This window comes from Micromesistius poutassou (genome assembly GCF_964030765.1).
Source record: "Micromesistius poutassou genome assembly, contig: SUPER_1_unloc_1, whole genome shotgun sequence".
Taxonomy (NCBI): domain Eukaryota; kingdom Metazoa; phylum Chordata; class Actinopteri; order Gadiformes; family Gadidae; genus Micromesistius; species Micromesistius poutassou.
Genome location: NW_028180643.1, coordinates 240,248 through 259,684, shown reverse-complemented (window position 1 = coordinate 259,684; position 19,437 = coordinate 240,248). Strand labels below are relative to the sequence as shown.

The 19,437-nt window shown below is 49.0% G+C and overlaps 2 protein-coding genes across 2 annotated transcripts in view; both read left to right on the top strand.

Annotated features, from left to right (window-relative positions):
• Positions 1–14,406, top strand: part of LOC311338027 (tripartite motif-containing protein 16-like) — a 102,012-nt gene extending 87,606 nt beyond the window's left edge. Inside the window, exon 5 of the mRNA XM_084488946.1 lies at positions 13,847–14,406. Within this exon, the coding sequence (XP_084345072.1) occupies positions 13,847–14,391 (545 nt within the window). The 3' untranslated portion in view covers positions 14,392–14,406. The remainder of the gene's footprint in view (positions 1–13,846) is intronic.
• LOC311338029 (fibroblast growth factor receptor 1-like) lies at positions 1,872–13,105 on the top strand (the record flags this gene model as incomplete). The annotated part of the gene is made up of 5 exons (XM_084488948.1): positions 1,872–1,907; positions 4,739–4,876; positions 11,096–11,167; positions 11,850–12,152; positions 13,062–13,105. The coding sequence occupies exons 2-5, from the start codon at positions 4,798–4,800 to the stop codon at positions 13,103–13,105; spliced, it is 498 nt and encodes a 165-aa protein (XP_084345074.1). The 5' UTR covers positions 1,872–1,907; positions 4,739–4,797.
• Positions 14,407–19,437: the final 5,031 nt, after the last annotated feature.

Here is a 19,437-nt window from a genome sequence, read left to right as displayed (position 1 = left end):
TCTCTGGTGGTTTTGGCCACGTTTTCCACGTCTTGGACTGCTCGGGGTCCTTCCCCTCTCATGAGGACTGCTCGGGCATCCCCCATGGTGAGCCGATCGGCCGAGGTCAGCTCTTCGAGGGTTCTGATCCACTTGCCCGCCCCTTCCTTGATAGGGGGGAGGTCGTCCACTAGTCCCCTGAGGTCGCGGTGGGTCCAGGGGACGTCTCCATCAGTGGACACATTGGTTCCGGAGTCCCGTCCTGGTCGTGGCGCTCCTGGGAGCTGGTGGTGGCCCTTTGTCCATGTGCAGGGGGACCCGGGGTTTGGGGTCCCCTGGGGGTGCTGGTGGCGGCCGTAGTCGGGGTGGGACTTCTTCAGTTCCCTGATCGGCTCGCGTCGAGCCATTCGATCAGGTCCCTCTGTCGTGCATCTGTGTCCGTCCCGCGGGTCTCACCTCCAGAGTTACGCTGGTCTCCGCCTTCTTGCTTTTCCCGCAGCTGTCGACTCAGGAGATGGACTTCATCCTGAATGTAATGGGTCAATAGGTCGAGCCCTATTCAACTTGGCCGTCGGTGGCTTTGTATCACCTGGATCCGACTGGTTACAGGCCGTGATTCCTCTGGGTCTCTCTCATAGCCCAGTTCATTCCATTTCTCTTCATTACCTTGGCCGTCGGTGGCTTCGTAACACCTAGGTCCGACTAGTTACAGGCCGTGATGGTCTCACCGTGCGGCGAGCCGATATTCGATAGGCCACGCGTTTAGGGTCAATCGGGTTTTTACGGGTTAACACTACGTTGCAGTGGGATTCGTCCCCGCGGGATACCCCGTAGCAGACCGTTCTTACAGCCTCATCTCCTAATGTGATTCCTATATAACTATGCAGAGTTCGGGTTTTATCAACAGGTTCTGCCTACCTTTTGTTTGGGCCCGAGATGAGACTGCAGGAATCAGTCCGGCGCTCCGGGGTCCCGGGGCGTGCCCCTCTCCGTCCTCTGTGGTTTTCCCAGTTGCGGTTCAATTCGGAAAAAATCACGTCGGGGTCACCAATTTGTTGGGAAAATCAGTCTGTCTAGTTACTTGACCAGAGAAAATGAGACGGAGAGGTAATAAAGTCTGTCAGCACGAGGGCCTCGGATTTATTAAGTAAAGTGGTAAAAGTGGTACAGGTTCATAAAGCGTGAGAGATCGAATATTTCTAAGTCCCTAACAGCGCTGAGGTCGTCTGGAGCTTCACCTCCGTGGAAGTTCTGCTTCAGAAGAGTGTGTGATAATCTGTGTGGTACAGTCTTATGCTGTGTTTTCCTCCTAACGAGGTGTGTGTGCGTTTGGGTTGGTGTGTGTGTTTTTGGATGTTATCAGGGCTGGCGTGGGGGTTACCTGGATCCAGCTCCCCATTCAGCTCCCTAACCTTGGGAAAGGCGGGAGGCGCCCTGGGCTGCGGTTAGACTATGTGTTAATGACTGTGGTCCAACGGTGGGAACCGTCTTCTGGGTTGACTGGATCTTATGGGTCATGACATAAAAGTTGAAAGGCGTACTACACACCTGTTCTTGCGAATGTGTGGGGCATTGTCTGAGTCTCTAGCATCTCTCCATGTTGGGACATCCGGCTTCTGGCTCAGGCCTTGACCTGAAGAATAGCTGGTTATGTGTGTGTTAGTTTAGAACACGGGTTAACTATATTCGTAATGTACGTATCATGTGGTGTGTTCATAACGTACATATCATGTGGTGTGCTCATTGGGCTGTTTTGCCCATCAGTGTGTGTGTGTGTGTGGTTAGGGGAGAACAGGAAGTATTTTTCAGGAAATGAAAGCCAAGTTTAAAGCCCAAACCAAAGTCACACGGCGTGGAGTCACTTCTCTCTCTCTGGAGACAGAGAGCAACACCTTTTAAACCGAGAGGTCTGGGAGAAACATTAGAAGGTGAGCACAGAGAATAGAAAAGATTATGTGACTATGTTTGAACTTGTTTTCTGGGAATTTCTTCTGCTAACAATGTGGGGGGGGGGGGGGGGGGGGTCTCTAACTGACTGTGTTTGGGTGGGGTCTCAGAGTGACTGTACATTTGGGTGAGGTCTCCAACTGACTTTGTTTTAGCTCTAATCTAAACATGAGGCGAGGACCTCCTTTCAGAGGGCTATCAGGAGGTGTAATGAGGGACACATGGGTTTCCCTCAGAATGTGGTCCTTCGTTGACTCTGCTTTTTTCCCGTACTGATTTCAGTCATGTAGTTAAGATAATGCTTATACCGTTAAAATTCAGTAAATGTATCCCAGACCACCTAGGTGGCGTGTAGCATGGACCTTTGCTCCATAAAGTAGACTGATATGGACCAATCAATAACATGTGTAAAGATAAATGTATTATATGAATCCAAATCAATGTGCTATCATTTTATGAACTGGTTTGTGTGTTCATAATGTGTGTTAGAATGAATCAGTAAGTAAAACAACATGACATATCTGTGTAGTCTTTATATATGTAACCCTGAGCAGCTGTCTATGATGACGTTAGCAGAACAGACAGTCACTAATGGTCCACTGTCTCTCTCCGGACCCTGGACTAGAATGACAGGGTGTGTTTCCCTTTTATGTTCGCTGCTCAGCTCCACTGTGTTTGGGGAATATTATTAGACTTCCCAAAACTGTGTGTGTGTGTGTGTGTGTGTGTGTGTGTGTGTGTGTGTGTGTGTGTGTGTGTGTGTGTGTGTGTGTGTGTGTGTGTGTGTGTGTGTGTTAAATAACACACATTCAACTTCATGAGCCTTAGTTCTGTTAACAGCGCTGATAAGAAACAGGGACATTTCTAGTTGGAGGGGGGGGGGCGTATGTAACAGATTTCATGTTAGCCCTAGTATGTTGGATGTTTCCCAAGTCCACAAGAACACAAGTACAGACCAGACCGCTGATTGAGGAAGTGCTTGTTTCTAAAGCTGGGAGCCCCAGGCTGTTATGAAACATCCGTGGTTAGGGAGGGATGTTTTTTCAGGAAATGAGAATTCCACACAACGTGGAGTTACTTCTCCCTTTTTGGAGACAAAGATCAACACCTAAAACTAAACAGACAATAACAATGAGAAAATTGTGCTTAATTTATTAGTAGTTAGTACAGCATTTATTTGTTCTTCCATTTCACAGCTGTTAGCTGGCAGATAGAGTTGCCATGTTGGATGAAGGGAGAAGGACAAATGTCTGTCAGACCCTGGACTGTATAAAGTTATATTGAGGTTTGAGTATAGGCTTGATTAGTTGATAGAGTCGTTTCTTTGTCCCTTTTCAGTCTGAGTTTAAATAAGACCTTTTAGTTTTGTAAATATTGGCTAGGGTGAGAAGTATCACTGGATGAGGTTTTGATATCCGGTCAGAACGAGGGGCATGTTTAAAGCTCTATCACTATAAGGACCTTAATGAGGGGCGTGTTTAAAGCTCTATCTCTGTAAGGACCTTAATGAGAGGCGTGTTCCCCTCATTAAGGCTCTTACAGTGATAGAGCTTTAAACACGCCCCTCATTAAGGTCCTTACAGTGATAGAGCTTGAAAAACGCCCCTCATTAAGGTCCTTACAGTGATAGAGCTTTAAACACGCCCCTCATTAAGGTCCTTACAGTGATAGAGCTTTAAACACGCCCCTCATTAAGGTCCTTACAGTGATATAGCTTTAAACACGCCCCTCATTAAGGTCCTTACAGTGATAGAGCTTTAAACACGCCCCTCATTAAGGTCCTTACAGTGATAGCGCTTTAAACACGCCCCTCATTAAGGTCCTTAGTGATAGAGCTTTTAACACACCCCTCATTAAGGTTCTTACAGTGATAGAGCTTTAAACACACCCCTCATTAAGGTTCTGACCGAAAATTAAAACCTAATCCAGTGATATTTCTCAACCTAATCGATATTTTGCCAGAGTTGCCAGCTAACTGCTGTGGAATAGAATTGGTGAGTTGCTTTTATTCATCGAGCCCAAAGTCCATGCAAGATAATCTCCTGACATTCAGCTTTTGTGTGTGTGTGTGTGTGTGTGTGTGTGTGTGTGTTTGTGTATGTGTGTGTGTGTGTGTGTGTCTTTCAAAAAATAAACAAACTTTTGAGAATGATGATGGAGTTTGTGAAAGAGAAGGACCATCACGTGTCCACTAGACTACCTTCTAGTGTACAGCTTGACTACTCCTAGACATGTCCACTACCTTCTAGTGCACAGCTTGACCACTCCTAGACATGTCCACTACCTTCTAGTGTACAGCTTGACCACTGCTAGACATGTCCACTACCTTCTAGTGTACAGCTTGACCACTCCTAGTCAGGTCCACTACCTTCTAGTGTACAGCTTGACCACTCCTAGACATGTCCACTACCTTCTAGTGTACAGCTTGACCACTCCTAGACATGTCCACTACCTTCTAGTATACAGCTTGACCACTCCCTGATATGTCTACTATGCTACCTGCTGTATTCTCCCTCTGTATGTTTTATCTTTGTGATATACGTTATATATTTACATTTTATGTTTTATCTTTATGTGTAATGTTGTATGTTTGCATTATATATGTTGTATCTTTAAATTGTATATGTGGTATCTTTAGATGATATGAATAATAATCTTGTGTGTGTGTGTGTGTGTGTGTGTGTGTGTGGTTGCCTGAATGTGTAAAATGAAGGCATCTGATAAGAGAAATATCAAAACCTTACCTGATACTGATGGTATTAGATGCAAGCTGATTGGTCAGAATTAAAACATGCGACATTGTTTTTTCCAGCTGATGAAGCAGAGCTGAAGCTTGAGGGCAGAAGTGGTGGAAGCTGTCAGAGAGAAACCATGGAAACCATCTCTGGACTCACTATGGGACCTGAGGACACGTCTTTGGACCTGAAAGAGACCAGGAAGAGAAGATGTGGTAGGTGCCCTTTTTAAAGAATTTAAAAGAAATAAACCAGTAAAACAAATATTTCTATCTACATCTCAAGATTTAAATTTAGCAAACGTTTGTAGCCTAAAAGACCAACCTGATGACCGCATAGACAGATTTATTGCAGGAAGCTGAGAGGAAATGGAAGAGATCAGACTGTCCTGATGATCTCTCTCACTACCTTCACCTCCGTTGTGTCAACAGCCAAATTTGCCTTCTTCCGACCAAAATAAACTCCTCCGCCTCCAACCACAGGAAACTGTTTTCCATCTTCCCTTCCCTCCTCCCCCCACTTCCTTCCTCCATCAAAGCTGATGACTTTCTAGCCGTCATTACCCAAAAGGTGAAGGACATCAGCTCCTCTTTTACCCCTGCCGCCATTCTCCCTCCCCCTATCCCCACCTCTGTTTTTACCCACTTTATCCCTCTCTCCTCTGGTGATGTCAACAGAATAGTTAAGTCTAACCACAACACCATGTGCCCCCTTGACTCGATCCCTTCCTCACTCCTCCAGGTCGTCTCGAGTGACGTCCTGCCATTCCTCACCACCCTCATCAACTCCTCCCTCACTTCAGGCCTTATTCCAGCCTTTCCCTGAAAACAGCCTTTCCCTGTATGCCTTTTAAGAAAAGATGTGACAGCATGAAAGGAGCTATAACAGATAATACCATAGACTGTGAGGATAACACACACCCAGGAATTATAATCCCCTCTTCAGACATTTCCTGAAGGTTAATGCACCAAAAAAATAAACAAAAATATGATTGTTCGCAAGTCCCAAATCTCGAGTTTTGGGACTCATCTTTTGAGGACGATTTGGAACACACTTAAGCAGAACAAGTACTGTCTTTTGCATACTTGTTATTAGACGAGTCTCAAGGCGAGTCTCAAGTCACTGTGTGGGCAAATTAACTGCGACTTGACTCCAAGTCTCTAACTCAAGTCCCCATCTCTGGTAAACGCTTGTGTAGGAACTGTATCTATGTTCATGTATGTATCTGTCTTTATGTATGTATGTATTTATGTTTATATCTATGTTCATGTGTGTGTGTGTATGTTTATGTCTGCATGTATAGTATGTATGTGACTTCCCACTCCCCACCAGGGGGAATCAGGGAAAACCACCGGGTCGCCACATATGGTGTGAAATGCGGACAACTCGAAACCACTACAACTCACGGTAAAGTACCCACCCACCCAGCATGCAGAACCCCGACGGCGCCACCGCAGCCTCTGTCGCCCAGCGACAGCAGCAGCTTCAGGCACAGGCTGCCGCTATGCAGCGGGAGACGGCGTAGAGTATAGCCCTGCTCCGCGAAGCGGTGCTCCGTCTCACCCAGCACGCTGACCGCGACGCTCCGACCGCCGCCCCGACCAGTCGGCTCACCAAGCTCAGCCCTGAAGACGACGTGGAGGCTTACCTGGAGGTGTTCGAGAGGACCGCCCGGAGGGAGAGCTGGCCGGAGGAGCAGTGGGCCCACATCCTGTCTCCCTTTCTCACCGGACCCGCACAACAGGCGAGCCAGGACCTCTCGTCCGAGACCGCCAGCCAGTATCCCGCACTTCAGGCTTTCACCTTTAGGCTATACTGGCCTACTATGGGCACAACCTCGCGGCCAGGGCCCAATGCTTCCACGACTGGCGATTCGACATCCGGGGTGCAGTATGGACACAGATCGCCCAGCATGGCCGCCTAGTGAGAAGGTGGCTGGCGACGGGTGAGGGACCCAGCCCGTTGGACAGGGTCCTCATAGACAATACCATTCGCCAGCTTCCGCCAGACGCACAGAGGATCCTGCCCACCATCACCCCAACACGGTGGACGATCTGGTCCGTCAGCTGGAGAACTGGCAGGTAGCCCAGCAGCTGAGCGCCAGCCCTCGGTCTACCGAGACCTGTCGAGACCGGCGGGGACCCATGACATCGCCACGGATACCCCCACCGGAGCCGCAGATCGTGTCCCAGGAGGGCCGCGAAGGGAGGCGGTGCTACACCTGCGGACAGACCGGACATTTGGCCCGATGCTGCCCCGGAGACCGGGATGTGTCGATGCCGTCGGCCTACGCGGACGAGGGGACGCACCAACTCTGCATGTTGGCCACCTGTTGGGCGTAGGGGATGTCGGGGACCCCGACAATCCCAGCACGGGTCATGACCCAGGACACGCAGGCCCTTCTAGACACTGGTAGTGTGGTAACCCTTCTTCGTCCTGAACTGGCGGGAGGAAAGAAGGGGGAACCAATGGAGGTTGCCTGTGTACACGGGGACACCCGGACCTATGGGACCTGCCACGTGGTCGTCTGGACCCCCTACGGGGTGTTCACGGCCCGGGTGGGGATTGTACCCCACCTACCGGTACCACTCCTGATCGGAAGGGATTGCCCGATTTTTCATAGACTCTGGAATCTGGAGCGGGAAAACCGGCCCGGAAGACCATCCGACACCTCAGAAGGGGTAAACGGGGAAACATCCAAGCTGTGTACAGTAAGGGTGGGACTCTGTTGACCTCGACTGAGGAGGTAGTCGAACGTTGGAAGGAACACTTTGAGGAACTCCTGAATCCGACTAACACGTCCTCTATGATGGAGGCAGAGCTCGAGGTTGATGGTGTTTCGTCGTCAATTTCCCTGGTGGAAGTCACTGAGGTAGTTAAACATCTCCGCAGTGGCAACGCCCCAGGGATTGATGAGATCCAGCCAGAAATGCTAAAAGCTCTGGGTGTTGTGGGGCTGTCTTGGTTGACACGCCTATTCAACATTGCGTGGAAGTCTGGTACAGTGCCAAAGGAGTGGCAAACCGGGGTGGTGGTTCCCCTGTTCAAAAAGGGGGACCAGAGAGTGTGTGCCAATTACCGGGGTATCACACTTCTCAGCCTCCCTGGGAAAGTCTACTCTAAGGTGCTGGAAAGGAGGGTTTGGCCGATTGTCGAACCTCAGATTGAAGAGGAACAATGTGGTTTCCGCCCTGGACGTGGAACTACGGATCAGCTCTTCACTCTCGCAAGGATCCTGGAGGGGGCCTGGGAGTATGCCCATGCAGATGATGTGCATGTGTCCTGATGGCATCATCGGCCTGTGACCTTCAGCACTCACTGGATCGGCTGGCGGCCGAGTGTGAAGCGGCTGGGATGAGGATCAGCACCACTAAATCTGAGGCCATGACTCTTAGCAGGAAACCGGTGGATTGCCTTCTCCGGGTAGGAAATGAGTCCTTAGCCCAAGTGAAGGAGTTTAAGTACCTCGGGGTCTTGTTCGTGAGTGAGGGTACGATGGAGTGTGAGATTGGCCGGAGAATCGGAGCAGCAGGGGCGGTATTGCGTTCGCTTTACCGCACTGTTGTGACGAAAAGAGAGCTGAGCCGCAAGGCAAAGCTCTCGATCTACCGGTCGATCTTCGTTCCTACCCTCACCTATGGTCATGAGGGATGGGTGATGACCGAAAGGACGAGATCGCGGATACAAGCGGCCGAGATGAGTTTTCTCAGGAGGGTGGCTGGTTTCTCCCTTAGGGATAGGGTGAGAAGTTCAGTCATCCGGGAGGAACTCGGATTAGAGCCGCTGCTCCTTTGCTTAGAAAGGAGTCAGTTGAGGTGGTTCGGGCATCTGGTAAGGATGCCCACTGGACGCCTCCCTTGGGAGGTGTTCCAGGAACGACCAGTGGGGAGGAGACCCCGGGGAAGACCCAGGACTAGGTGGAGAGATTATATCTCAACACTGGCCTGGGAACGCCTCGGGATCCCCCCGTCAGAGCTGGTCAATGTGGCCCGGGAAAGGGAAGTCTGGGGCCCCCTGCTTGAGCTGCTGCCCCCGCGACCCGACCCCGGATAAGCGGATGAGGATGAGGATGAGGAGGAAAACCGGCCCCGGGAGAGAGCCCTCTCGCCGAGGGGGGAGGATGGTTCGGCCAGCGTACGGGGCCACGTGGGTTCCGGCGACCCGGGAGGAGTCGACGGCAGAGGACCAAGGATCCGAGGGGAACGGGCCCTCACCACCGGGATCTCCGCTCCACACGGAATGGGGGTCCGCCTGGCCCGGATCGCAGGGGCTCGGCCCCGACACCTCAGATACCCTGACAGCGCCAGAGCAGAACGACCCACCCGAGGGGTCCGAGAGTTCCCCTCTCACCGAGTTCTCTGACTTCTTACCGGCAGGGGGGGAAGGAACTGCTCGGGCGGGTCAGTTCGCTAGCGCCCAACTGCAGGACGATGCCCTAAAACACGCCTGGAGCCATGTTCTCGCCCATGACGGACAGACCCGGGATTCGGTGAGTTGCCTTCCGCACCCACACTTTAGCACCAGGGGGGCGCTGCTATACCGGGTGGTGGAAAAGGACGGGGCGGTGACGGAACAATTAGTGGTCCCACGATCCTACGTTAGCAAGGTGCTATTTATGGCACACACACACCTCCTGGGGGCGCATCTGGGCATGGACAAAACCCGGGAACACTGCTTAGCCTCCTCCAGGTCAAGCAGCTCCGGACGTCGGTGTACCACCCCCAGACGGACGGCCTGGTGGAGCGTTTTAATAAGACATTGAAACAGATGCTGAAGAAGACCATGGACACCAACGGGAAAAACTGGGACCAGCTGCTGCCCCATGTCCTGTTCGCGGTGCGAACAGGACTTCGAGACGCTCCGGGGAGCCGTATGCTTGGAGCCGGTACTCATAACCCCTGACTTTGCCTTCCCTCTTATAGTACACACGGACGCTTCGGAGGTGGGGCTGGGGGGAGTTCTCTCCCAGGTCCGGTCTGGAGAAGAACACCCCATAACATACATCAGCCGGAAGCTCCTCCCCAATGAGAGGAACTACTCAACTGTAGAAAAGGAGGCCCTGGCCATCAAGTGGACACTGGATAAACTACGATATTATCTTCTAGGTCAGGAGTTCACCCTGGTCACAGATCATGCCCCACTGAAGTGGATGGCCAGCGCTAAGGACTCCAATGCCAGGGTGACGAGGTGGTTCCTGGCACTCCAGGACTGTTTTAAGGTGGACCACCGACCCGGCAAGGAGCACGCCAATGCCGATTCCCTGTCACGCCGGGATGCATGCCTGGGCTGGTCCCCAAGCGACCGGAGGCTTCAGCAAACGGGGAAGGAGTGTGACAACCCGCTTCCCACCAGGGGGAACCGTGGGCTAGTGGTGGACGGCGTATACCGCCGCCACCCACTAGCCGGCGGCAGAGAGCACGACTTCACTCACCGCAATCACCCAGATGAAGTACACCTAGCCGGAGGGAGAAGGAGACCTGGGGGACAGCTTAAAAGGCGACCAAGGACTCATTCCAGGGGGAACAAGAAGGACGAGCACTGTGGAAGACCGCCAGACTTGAGTCTCTCGGAGGCCATAGTCAATATAGTATATTTCTTGTTCACTAGTGGTTTTGTGAATAAACGCCGACTTCGGCTTAACCTGGATTCGTGGTGTGGTGCTTGCCGTGAGATAAGACAATTGTGAACCGGGTCGCCACAATGTGTGTATGCTTATGTATGTATTTATGTATGTATGTATTTATGTTTGTATGTATGTTACTGTGTGTGTTTGTGTGTGTATATATGTTTCTGCATGTATCTAAGTATGTATGTGTGTATTTTTGTGTGTATGTTTTACTGCAGGGGTCCCCAACATTTGTAATGTCCTGCCAATAATAAAAGAAAGCATTGTGTGCCAATAATTTTTTTATGCATATATATAAAGGCTGCTCATTTAACTGAAGTGATATCAAGGGGACTTATGGAATTAAAAAAAATACATTAAGTTTATTAAACATATCTAAAATGATCCCAGAATACATATCCTCACATTTTCTGCGTGAGCCGTTGTTAATGACCCTGGTGACACGCAGGCCACATATTGCCCCCCCTCCCCCTTTCTATGATTACCTATGTATTACTGTATGTATTACTTTATTACTGTATGTATTACTGTATGTGTGCCTATATTTCAATAATGAGGGAATAATAACATGTATGCAAGAGACCAGTACTTGTGCTTAAGTGTGTTCTAAACTCAACACAAGAGCCACAGTACCAGTCATCACTTACTGAGGTGTTCTCAGTAGAGGTCTTCAGGTGTTTCTTCAAGACGGGGAGGGATTCTGCAGACCGTAGAGAGACTGTCTGGACTGTGAATGATAGCCATGCAGTATGAATATATCTCTGTGTACATTAATGTGTGTGAGTGTGTGTGTCCTACTCTTTAACAGCCCTAAAGTCGTGCAGCATTATCATTCTGATCTTCGGACTGCTGAGTATCCTCCTAATCTCCCTGCGCTTCAGTGAGTCTAAATCATATCTTCCTGAATATGATGGACAAGAGATCAGAATACTGTCCTACAAATATTTTGTAGGACAGGTTATAACGGCATTAAAGGTTATGTAATACCAAACTTGACAAAATGATTAGGATGCATACAAGAAATAGCAAGAATTGCAAGAAATTTAGAAGCTAATTTTAACTAACCCTCATATATTAAACCTGCATATATTAAATATATTAAACCTGCACATATTAAATATATTAAACCTGCATATATAAAAAAAGAAAAAAGCTGATCCACACGCCTAGACCTGGGGTTATGCACGGGGTGTCACGTGGGCCCATTACTCATGTCTTACTCTGTATGCACATTACTAGCGGCTACATAGCGTCTTTTTCTGTGTTTGCTTTCATTAGTTTCAATTGGAGCTGGTTAGCGGTTTTGCATTCTCCACCGCAAGCTCCACCCCTGACTCGTTAATCTCTAAGCGGGAGTGTCTTCCCCTCCCTGGGAAATCTTTGTAGATACGGCTGTGTTATTCAATCATGTAGGAAAAGGCAGGTGAGAAAACTGGGTCAGAATCTTATTGGTTGCCCTCTGGTGGACAGGTATTAGGAGAGAGTGAAGGGACTGTTTGATGGTGCATCTCTAGATACGTGTACAATGTTCACTCCGCTCCTCCTGGTTTCTTCTGGTTCAGCAATGCCCACGGAGGAGGAGGAGGCCCCCAGCATCATAGATTTACACTCCTCTACCCTGCGATTGCCTGTGGGCCAAATGGCCCGCTTCACCTGCAATGCCAGCGGCACGCCGGAGCCCACCGTCGAGTGGCTCCACAATGGCAGGCCCCTGGAGAGGAACGGCACAGATGACCAATCGGAGGCCTGGGTGGAGAGGGGGTTCCTCTTTATCAGAGGGGTGAGGTATGGCGTGAACACGGTCTGCTGCATGGTGAGCAACAGCGCTGGCACGGCCAATCACACTGCTGAGCTGCTTGTCTTTGGTAAGATCTGGATACAAGAAGAGTTTGTTGTTGATGTATTCATAACATTGTTGTTGATGTATTCACAACATTGTTGTTGTTGATGTATTCATAACATTGTTGTTGATATATATATATATATATATATAATGCAATTCCTGAAGTTATTGCGGTGTGAATGCTGGCGCTGAAATGCTCCACTCCACTGCTGAAGCTGAATGTTGAATATTACAATGAATCCAGGAAATCTGCTGAACAATTTGAAGGTAGATTCAAGTCTGTAGAATGAAGTATGAATGAGGTGAAGGGTTTTGAGTCTCACCGCTAACGGCAACGCTAACGTCAGCGCTAACACTAAAGTCATTACCAACACTGATGTCAATGCTAATGTCAGCGCTAACGCTAATATAAACGCAAACATCAGTTCTAATGCTAACGTCAAACCTAACATCAGCACTAATGCTAATGTCAACGCTAACTGCAGCGCTAACGTAAATGCTAACTTCAGCACTAATGCTAACTTCAGTGCTAACGCTAATGTCAACGTAACATCAACGCAAACCGTCAACGCTAACGTTAATGCTAACGTCATTGCTAACGCTAACTTCAACATTAACGTCAGCGCTAACGCTAATTTCAGTGCTAATGCTAACATTAAACCTAACATCAGTGCTAACGCTACTGTCAATGCTAACATCAACGCTAACTTCAGTGCTAACGCTTCTTCTTCTGTCGTATGTCCTTAGACCTTCAATTCTGTTGAGGCGAGCCAGTCCAGCGTCCTATAATCAAGGTCAATTAGACCACGCTCGCCGTTCGGGGGCCGGTGTTTGGGGGCCGGTGTTTGAGGCAGCTGGTTAGGACGTGTTCCACAGTTTGTATTGGGTCTCCACACTCGCATTGGGCACTGTCTGTGATGCCCCACTTCAGCATTGCTGCCCCGAAGCGTCCCATACCTGTCCTCAGGCGGTTGAGGGTTGAGTGCTAACGCTAACGTCAGCACTAACGCTAATGTCAGTGCTAACGCTAACTTCAACGGTAACATCAGTGCTAATGCTTACGTCAATGCAAGCCTCAGCGCTAATGCTAACATCAACGCTAACTTCAGCGCTGACGCTAACATCAACACTAACTGCAGTGCTAACGTCAATGCTAACTGCAGCACTAACGCTAACGTCAACGCTAACTGCAGCGCTAATGCTAATGTCAATGCTAACCTCAGCGCTAACGCTAACATCCGCGCTAACGTCAGCGCTAACGTCCATTATTGTAGTCCACTATTGTAGTCCATTGTTGAAGTCCATGAGGGAGAGAGAGAGGCTAACAAAGACCACACTACCCTCCACCACATGACCAGACTCCTCCAGAGTGCTGATTGCTCAACGAGCAACAGCTGAGTCAGAAGGCTAGAGCGAGACCAACTGAAAACGAATCCGGAATGAAACTAAAACTGTGATTATGAAAAAAGTATGAATGATATTGAAATTCTGTTTACATATTATTGAAGATACAAATGTGTAGATTTGTTTAATTGTTTGAACGACGGTAAACGGTAATGATGGTCATTTTGACCAAGTTATGATGTCTTAAGTGGTTGAAGAGGATGAATCAGCATTCTTTGAATTTTCCAATAGAAACGAATGGGGGGATTTTGGGGGAATAACCTGGAATATCTTGGGAATTATGAATAATATCATGTCTTGTTCTCCCGTCAGATGCCTGTGAACTCACACTGGACCCAAACACAGCCCACAGACAACTCTCTCTGTCTGAGGACAACAGAAATGTGACGCTGGTTAGAAATGCCCAGTCGTATCCGGATCACCCAGAGAGATTTGACTACTGGGGCCAGGTGTTGTGTAGAGAGGCTCTGACTGGCCGCTGTTACTGGGAGGTAGAGTGGAAAGGACGTGTTTATATAGGAGTGACATACAGAGGAATCACAAGGAGAGGAGGGGGTGATGACAGCTGGCTTGGAAAGAACAAGTCCTGGACTCTTTATTGTCATGATGATGGTTACTTTGCCATGTACAACGGTAGACGGACAGACATACGTCTCCCCCCCGCTGGCTCTACCAGAGTAGGAGTGTATCTGGACCGGCCTGCTGGCACTCTGTCCTTCTACAGAGTGTCCCGAGGTGTAGGAGGGTCCTCAGACACACTGACACACATCCACACCTTCAGGTCCACCTTCACCCAGGAGGACCTCCTCCCTGGGTTTAGGTTTTTGTGGGGGTCAGTGTCTCTGTGTCGGTTGTAGAAAAGAAATAAAGGGCGGACGGGCGGCTGCGCGCACACAGACAGACAGACAGACAGACAGACAGTGACGGCCGCAAGGCCTTGCCGGTGATTGTTTCCCTGTCTCCCAATTAGGACTGATGGTCGACCTATATATGAGCCTGGTTCCAGCGCTCACGGGGTTGGCGCACCTGCTTGCGGTGTCTGCTGCCGCTGCTTGCCATAATTGATAATTTGTGTGATGTAACATTGTGGTTTATCAAATAAGCCTGATTGTTGTTAAACCTTATCACACCTCCGTCCTCCCTCATTGTCTGGTTACCCTAGGCCATGACACACACACACACGCACACACACACACGTAGAGACAAACACACATGCATGCGCACACTGTGGTGGCCCCCAGGAGGCACCTGAGAACGCACTCTGCTCTCCAGCCCATCAGTCCTCATATGGACGTTACTTATTACCCTTGCAGTCCAGTTGTGCGCACTTATGTGGACATTGCTTCCTATCATTTTGCATTCAATTTCAAAAGTGCATTTCCTTAGGCACTATATGCCAGCACATCATGTATTCACGCCTACCATGTATTCATGCTTTAGCTAAAGGACCTATATAACCATTATATTGTCTGTCTGATAGAAATATACTGTCTGATGGAAACCTTTGTGTTGTGTTAGAAAAACTACTGTGCAGCAGGCCCCCTCTTGCAACATGCTCACCTTTTGCAAAGGGGCCCCCTACCTAGAGCCAGACATACGAGGCAGGATGTGGTTTGACTTCAGTTTGACCTCTGTAGCAACAAATGTCACCTGTTTGCATGTACCGTTTGGAACCAGCTAGAACTAGAATGTTCGAGAAGGAGAATAGGAAAAGTTATAAATAGACCACGCAACATCGCGGCAAGGCCTCTTGTTCTTGCACTTGCACTTGTTCTTGTTCTTACTCTTGCTTGTCACACGTAGGAGATAGATAGACTCTAGGGACAGCCAGTCAGTGAGAGCACAGCTTTACTTTTTTATAGTTACTTTGTATTACTTTTTTACTTTTCTAATAAAAAGCATAAAACAAATTGGATTCATTGGAATAAAACTACCTGACTACGTGTTGTAGTAGGCAATTACAACCCCCGTTTCTGACTCTTGCTTTGGAGGGTGACCCAGGAGGGGTCTCCCCCCCCCCCCCCCCCCCCCACCGCGAGGACCCGCTCTCCCGGTCGTCTACAGGTGAGGAGCACATGATACAAAGGATTGGTGTTGTTGTGTTGCAGTGTTGTTGATGCGGGGAACGGTCCGAGTTGATCGAAGCGTGCCAGCGTAAAATTTGAATATATCCTAGAGGGACCGACTGAGAGGAGCGAGCCTGTAGGACTGGGGGTCTCGACACGACAGAGCTAGACTAGACCGAGGGCCTCCGACGCAGGGCGGACAGGCGTGACTCAGGTCCCGAAGCCCATCGGGGGAAGAGGGCGGGGTCATGCGCTGAGAAGCTTCACGACGGTGAGGGGTGATTTGGACCCACCTAGGGCCCGGCTTCCTCGGGGTGGTGGTGCTCGGGGTGCTCGGGGTAGACGAGTAGGGTCTACGCCTCGGGGACCGCGACAGAGCGGTTGGTTATTAAAGTTAAAGTAGCCGCGACAGTGACAGACTCTCAACAACACACACACAGAGACACACACACACACATACATATACATATACACACAAAATCAACACAAGCACACACACACACACACACAGTACACACACACACACACACACACACACACACACAGTACACACTACACACACACACACACACTCCTCAGGACCGGCTCTTGGTCCCGCGCCGTACAGGGACTTGTAGGTCTGGTGTGAGGTGACCCCTGACCCCAGAGCCCCCCCCCCCCCCCCCTGGTAGACTGGGAGCCCTGGCCTCCTGCGCCTGGTCTCCCCCCCCTGGTAGACTGGGAGCCCTGGTCCCCCCCCCCCCCCTGGTAGACTGGGAGCCCTGGTCCCCACCCCCCCCGGTAGACTGGGAGCCCTGGCCTCCTGCGCCTGGTCCCCCCCTGGCCCCCCCCCCGGTAGACTGGGAGCCCTGGTCTCCTGCGCCTGGCGACGGCCGTCACCATGGGGGCAGTATGGGAGGAACAGAGTCCCTTCAAGGACAACAGCTGTAGGACACCACCAGTATGGCTGCCCAGGTGAGAGTTAGGGCCAGAGCTTGTTGAACATGCAGTGTGTGGAGAGCCTCCATATGGTGGAGGTGGAGTGGTGAATGCCCTTCAGGGACCAACAGCCTGGCGTAGAACTTTGGCTTTATTTTCTCACTTTCTAAAATGTATTTTTTTTTTTACTTTGCCTTTCTAAAATGTTTTTTTTAAACTTTGCCTTTATTTTCTATCTATTAGACTTTTTACTTATCTATTATTTTCTTTTATTGTATGACAATTGTAACCCCTCTTTGCCTTATGAGGTTACAGGTATTTTTGGGTTTCGGTTTCAATTCGTAGTTGGACCAGTTACCAGGATTCTAGGTTAACGCTCATGGAGCCCAGGATGGAACGTCAACATTGACCACACTCACACAAAATATAGTTTCAAAAACTGTATTCTTAACAACAATTTTCAACATGGAAAATAATAAAATGCGCGCAAAATAAAATAAATATAAAGAAAAGTGTCTTTATGGTCTTCTCTTCCTTGTTATGAGTTCAGTTTATATCGTTGGGGCCCTTTGATCTTTGTGTGTTTCCTACCACACCGCAGGTTTGGGAGGTAGTTCAGTTGACTCTGGTTCTTTAGTTCCGGCTCGCCATCTGGTTATCTCCAGCGGATGTCTGGAAGCCGCCTGGTGGCTATCCAGTGCTGGTGTCCTATCTATCGTCGACTACCGGTGTCGCTGATGTCCCCTCGACATCGAGCGTCACCAAATCAAATCCTTTCACAAAAACCTGACCTGTAGAACAGGCCACATTCATACATCTCAGTAAATTAAATTACAACAGGCCATTGTTTCTCAGTTAAAATAAATAATAACATAAATATGACCTATATATTAATTTAAATCAATTAACAAAAATATATTATTCACATAGGTCTCACTTTACCAGTGAATGAAATAAAAAACTCAAATAACTCAAAATAGCCTTTTAGCATCAATTGTCCGAATTAAATAAAGAAACAAGGTGTTATTCCCCTTTTTCTCTCCTTCCATACAATGCACACAATAGCTTAACATTTAGAATTACCCCACGTTGTTAGCAGTTAACTTGTGCGTTAGCTCGAGTTCAATGCTAATTCGCCTTGGTCGCTACACTAGCGGCTAACGCACAAGGTATCAATTCAGCAGTTAGCGACAAGTTAGCACTGACGCACACACACCTCCACTCGATGCTCCCCACATTCAAAAGACACATTAAACTCACCGCCGAGCGGGCAACATCAACCGTGGACTGGTGAGTCAGCTCGTGGTGTTTTCCAACTTTTCCTCTTACTTTTAACTACTTCTAGATATTTTTCAATCAGAGCGTTCCTCGTGCAACCGAACGGTGCGTTTTCTCCTATCCCACTAATTATCACGCAGAGTTATGCGCACCTGCAACGCCGCTGCACCGTGACGTCATGACGCACGTCTCTCTGCTCTGTCCGACGCAGTTAACCCCATAAATGCCAGCTATCGCTCTCTCACACATTCATACAGAGTAATAGCAGACTTTTACTCTTTTTTCTTTTAACCTTTTCACAGCTTATGAAGCCTGGGCTACACAATGTTTATATGTGAAGCACTTGTGAGTCTGCCTTGTGTATGAAAAGTGCTATATAAATAAAGTTGCCTTGCCGTGCCTTTCAGGCTTCAGTCTTCTGGAACTCTCTGACTTTGTGTTGAAGTGGTGAATGCCCTTCAGGGACCAACAGCCTGGCGTAGGAGGGCCAGGGCGTCCTTGTTCTCCATGAGGGGAGACTGGCCGGTGTCCCCTCCCTCCCTCTTTCTCCTTCTGGTGGGACGCCGAGATGGAGAGGCCGTACCGCCCACCGCATTCCCCCAGCAGCCTCTGGAGCGTTGGGCCGCGGTACTGGCCAAACTGGAGCTTGCTCTGGGCCAGCACAACGTGGTCAGAGACGTCCCCCTTCTGCCTGGACCCCCACCGCATCACCCCTCTTCACCTGCCCCCCTGCTGCCAGAGGCCTGGAGTCTGCTTTGTACATCCTAATTAACGTGAAATTGAGCGCACATGCACGAGCCAGACTCTCAGCCCAGTCTCCTCCCTCATTTAATATGCTAATTAGTATAAATAGGCCTGCAGTAGTGCCATCGTTAGGAGAAATACATAGTTCCAAGAGGATAGCTCTTGGGAATCCGAGGAGGAGGAGGAGGAGGAGGAGGAGGAGGGAGAGGGAGACGGAACAGAGGAGCCAAAGACGAGAAGAAACAAAACAGTCAGTGAAGTGTGGGACAATATACTACTGATATAATTAGTACTATACTATAGTACTAACTATATTAGTACTACCTTGTTTGTCTCCCCTGTCATGTACAAAGCTTGCTTACACACAAAAAAGCTGCGTAAGCAACTTCTCACGCAAACGTTCAGAAGTACAAAGACTGACTTGACGTGAGAAAGTGCGGTTCTCCACGCAAACTAAATGCCTGGCTTACCATTGCCTGGCTTAACATTAGGCCTACTCGATCACAAGTCATGAAGTAATATTGCAATATGAGTCTAGTTTAAATTGGACATCTGGGCTAATTGATCTCTCTTCACGCATTTGTTTCTTGACTGCAATATTATTATGTGATGTTGAGTGGAGTAAGCACAAGCCATTGTCACTTAAAATCAATCCATCATTATTGACACCTTGGGTGTATGGGAACAACCTATCGTCAGCATGCATCCAAATGAATTAGAATATAAAAGCATGCGCAAAATGTGTCTATAATCGATGTATGTGTGTGCGTGCGTGTGTGTGTGCAGTGTTGGCCTTGTTAGAAGATATTCAAAATTAACAGGTATTCCGTGACTATTATGATTTTTTGGCTCATTTTGATGACTTATCAGCCGATTCGGATTCCTAAGAACTATCCT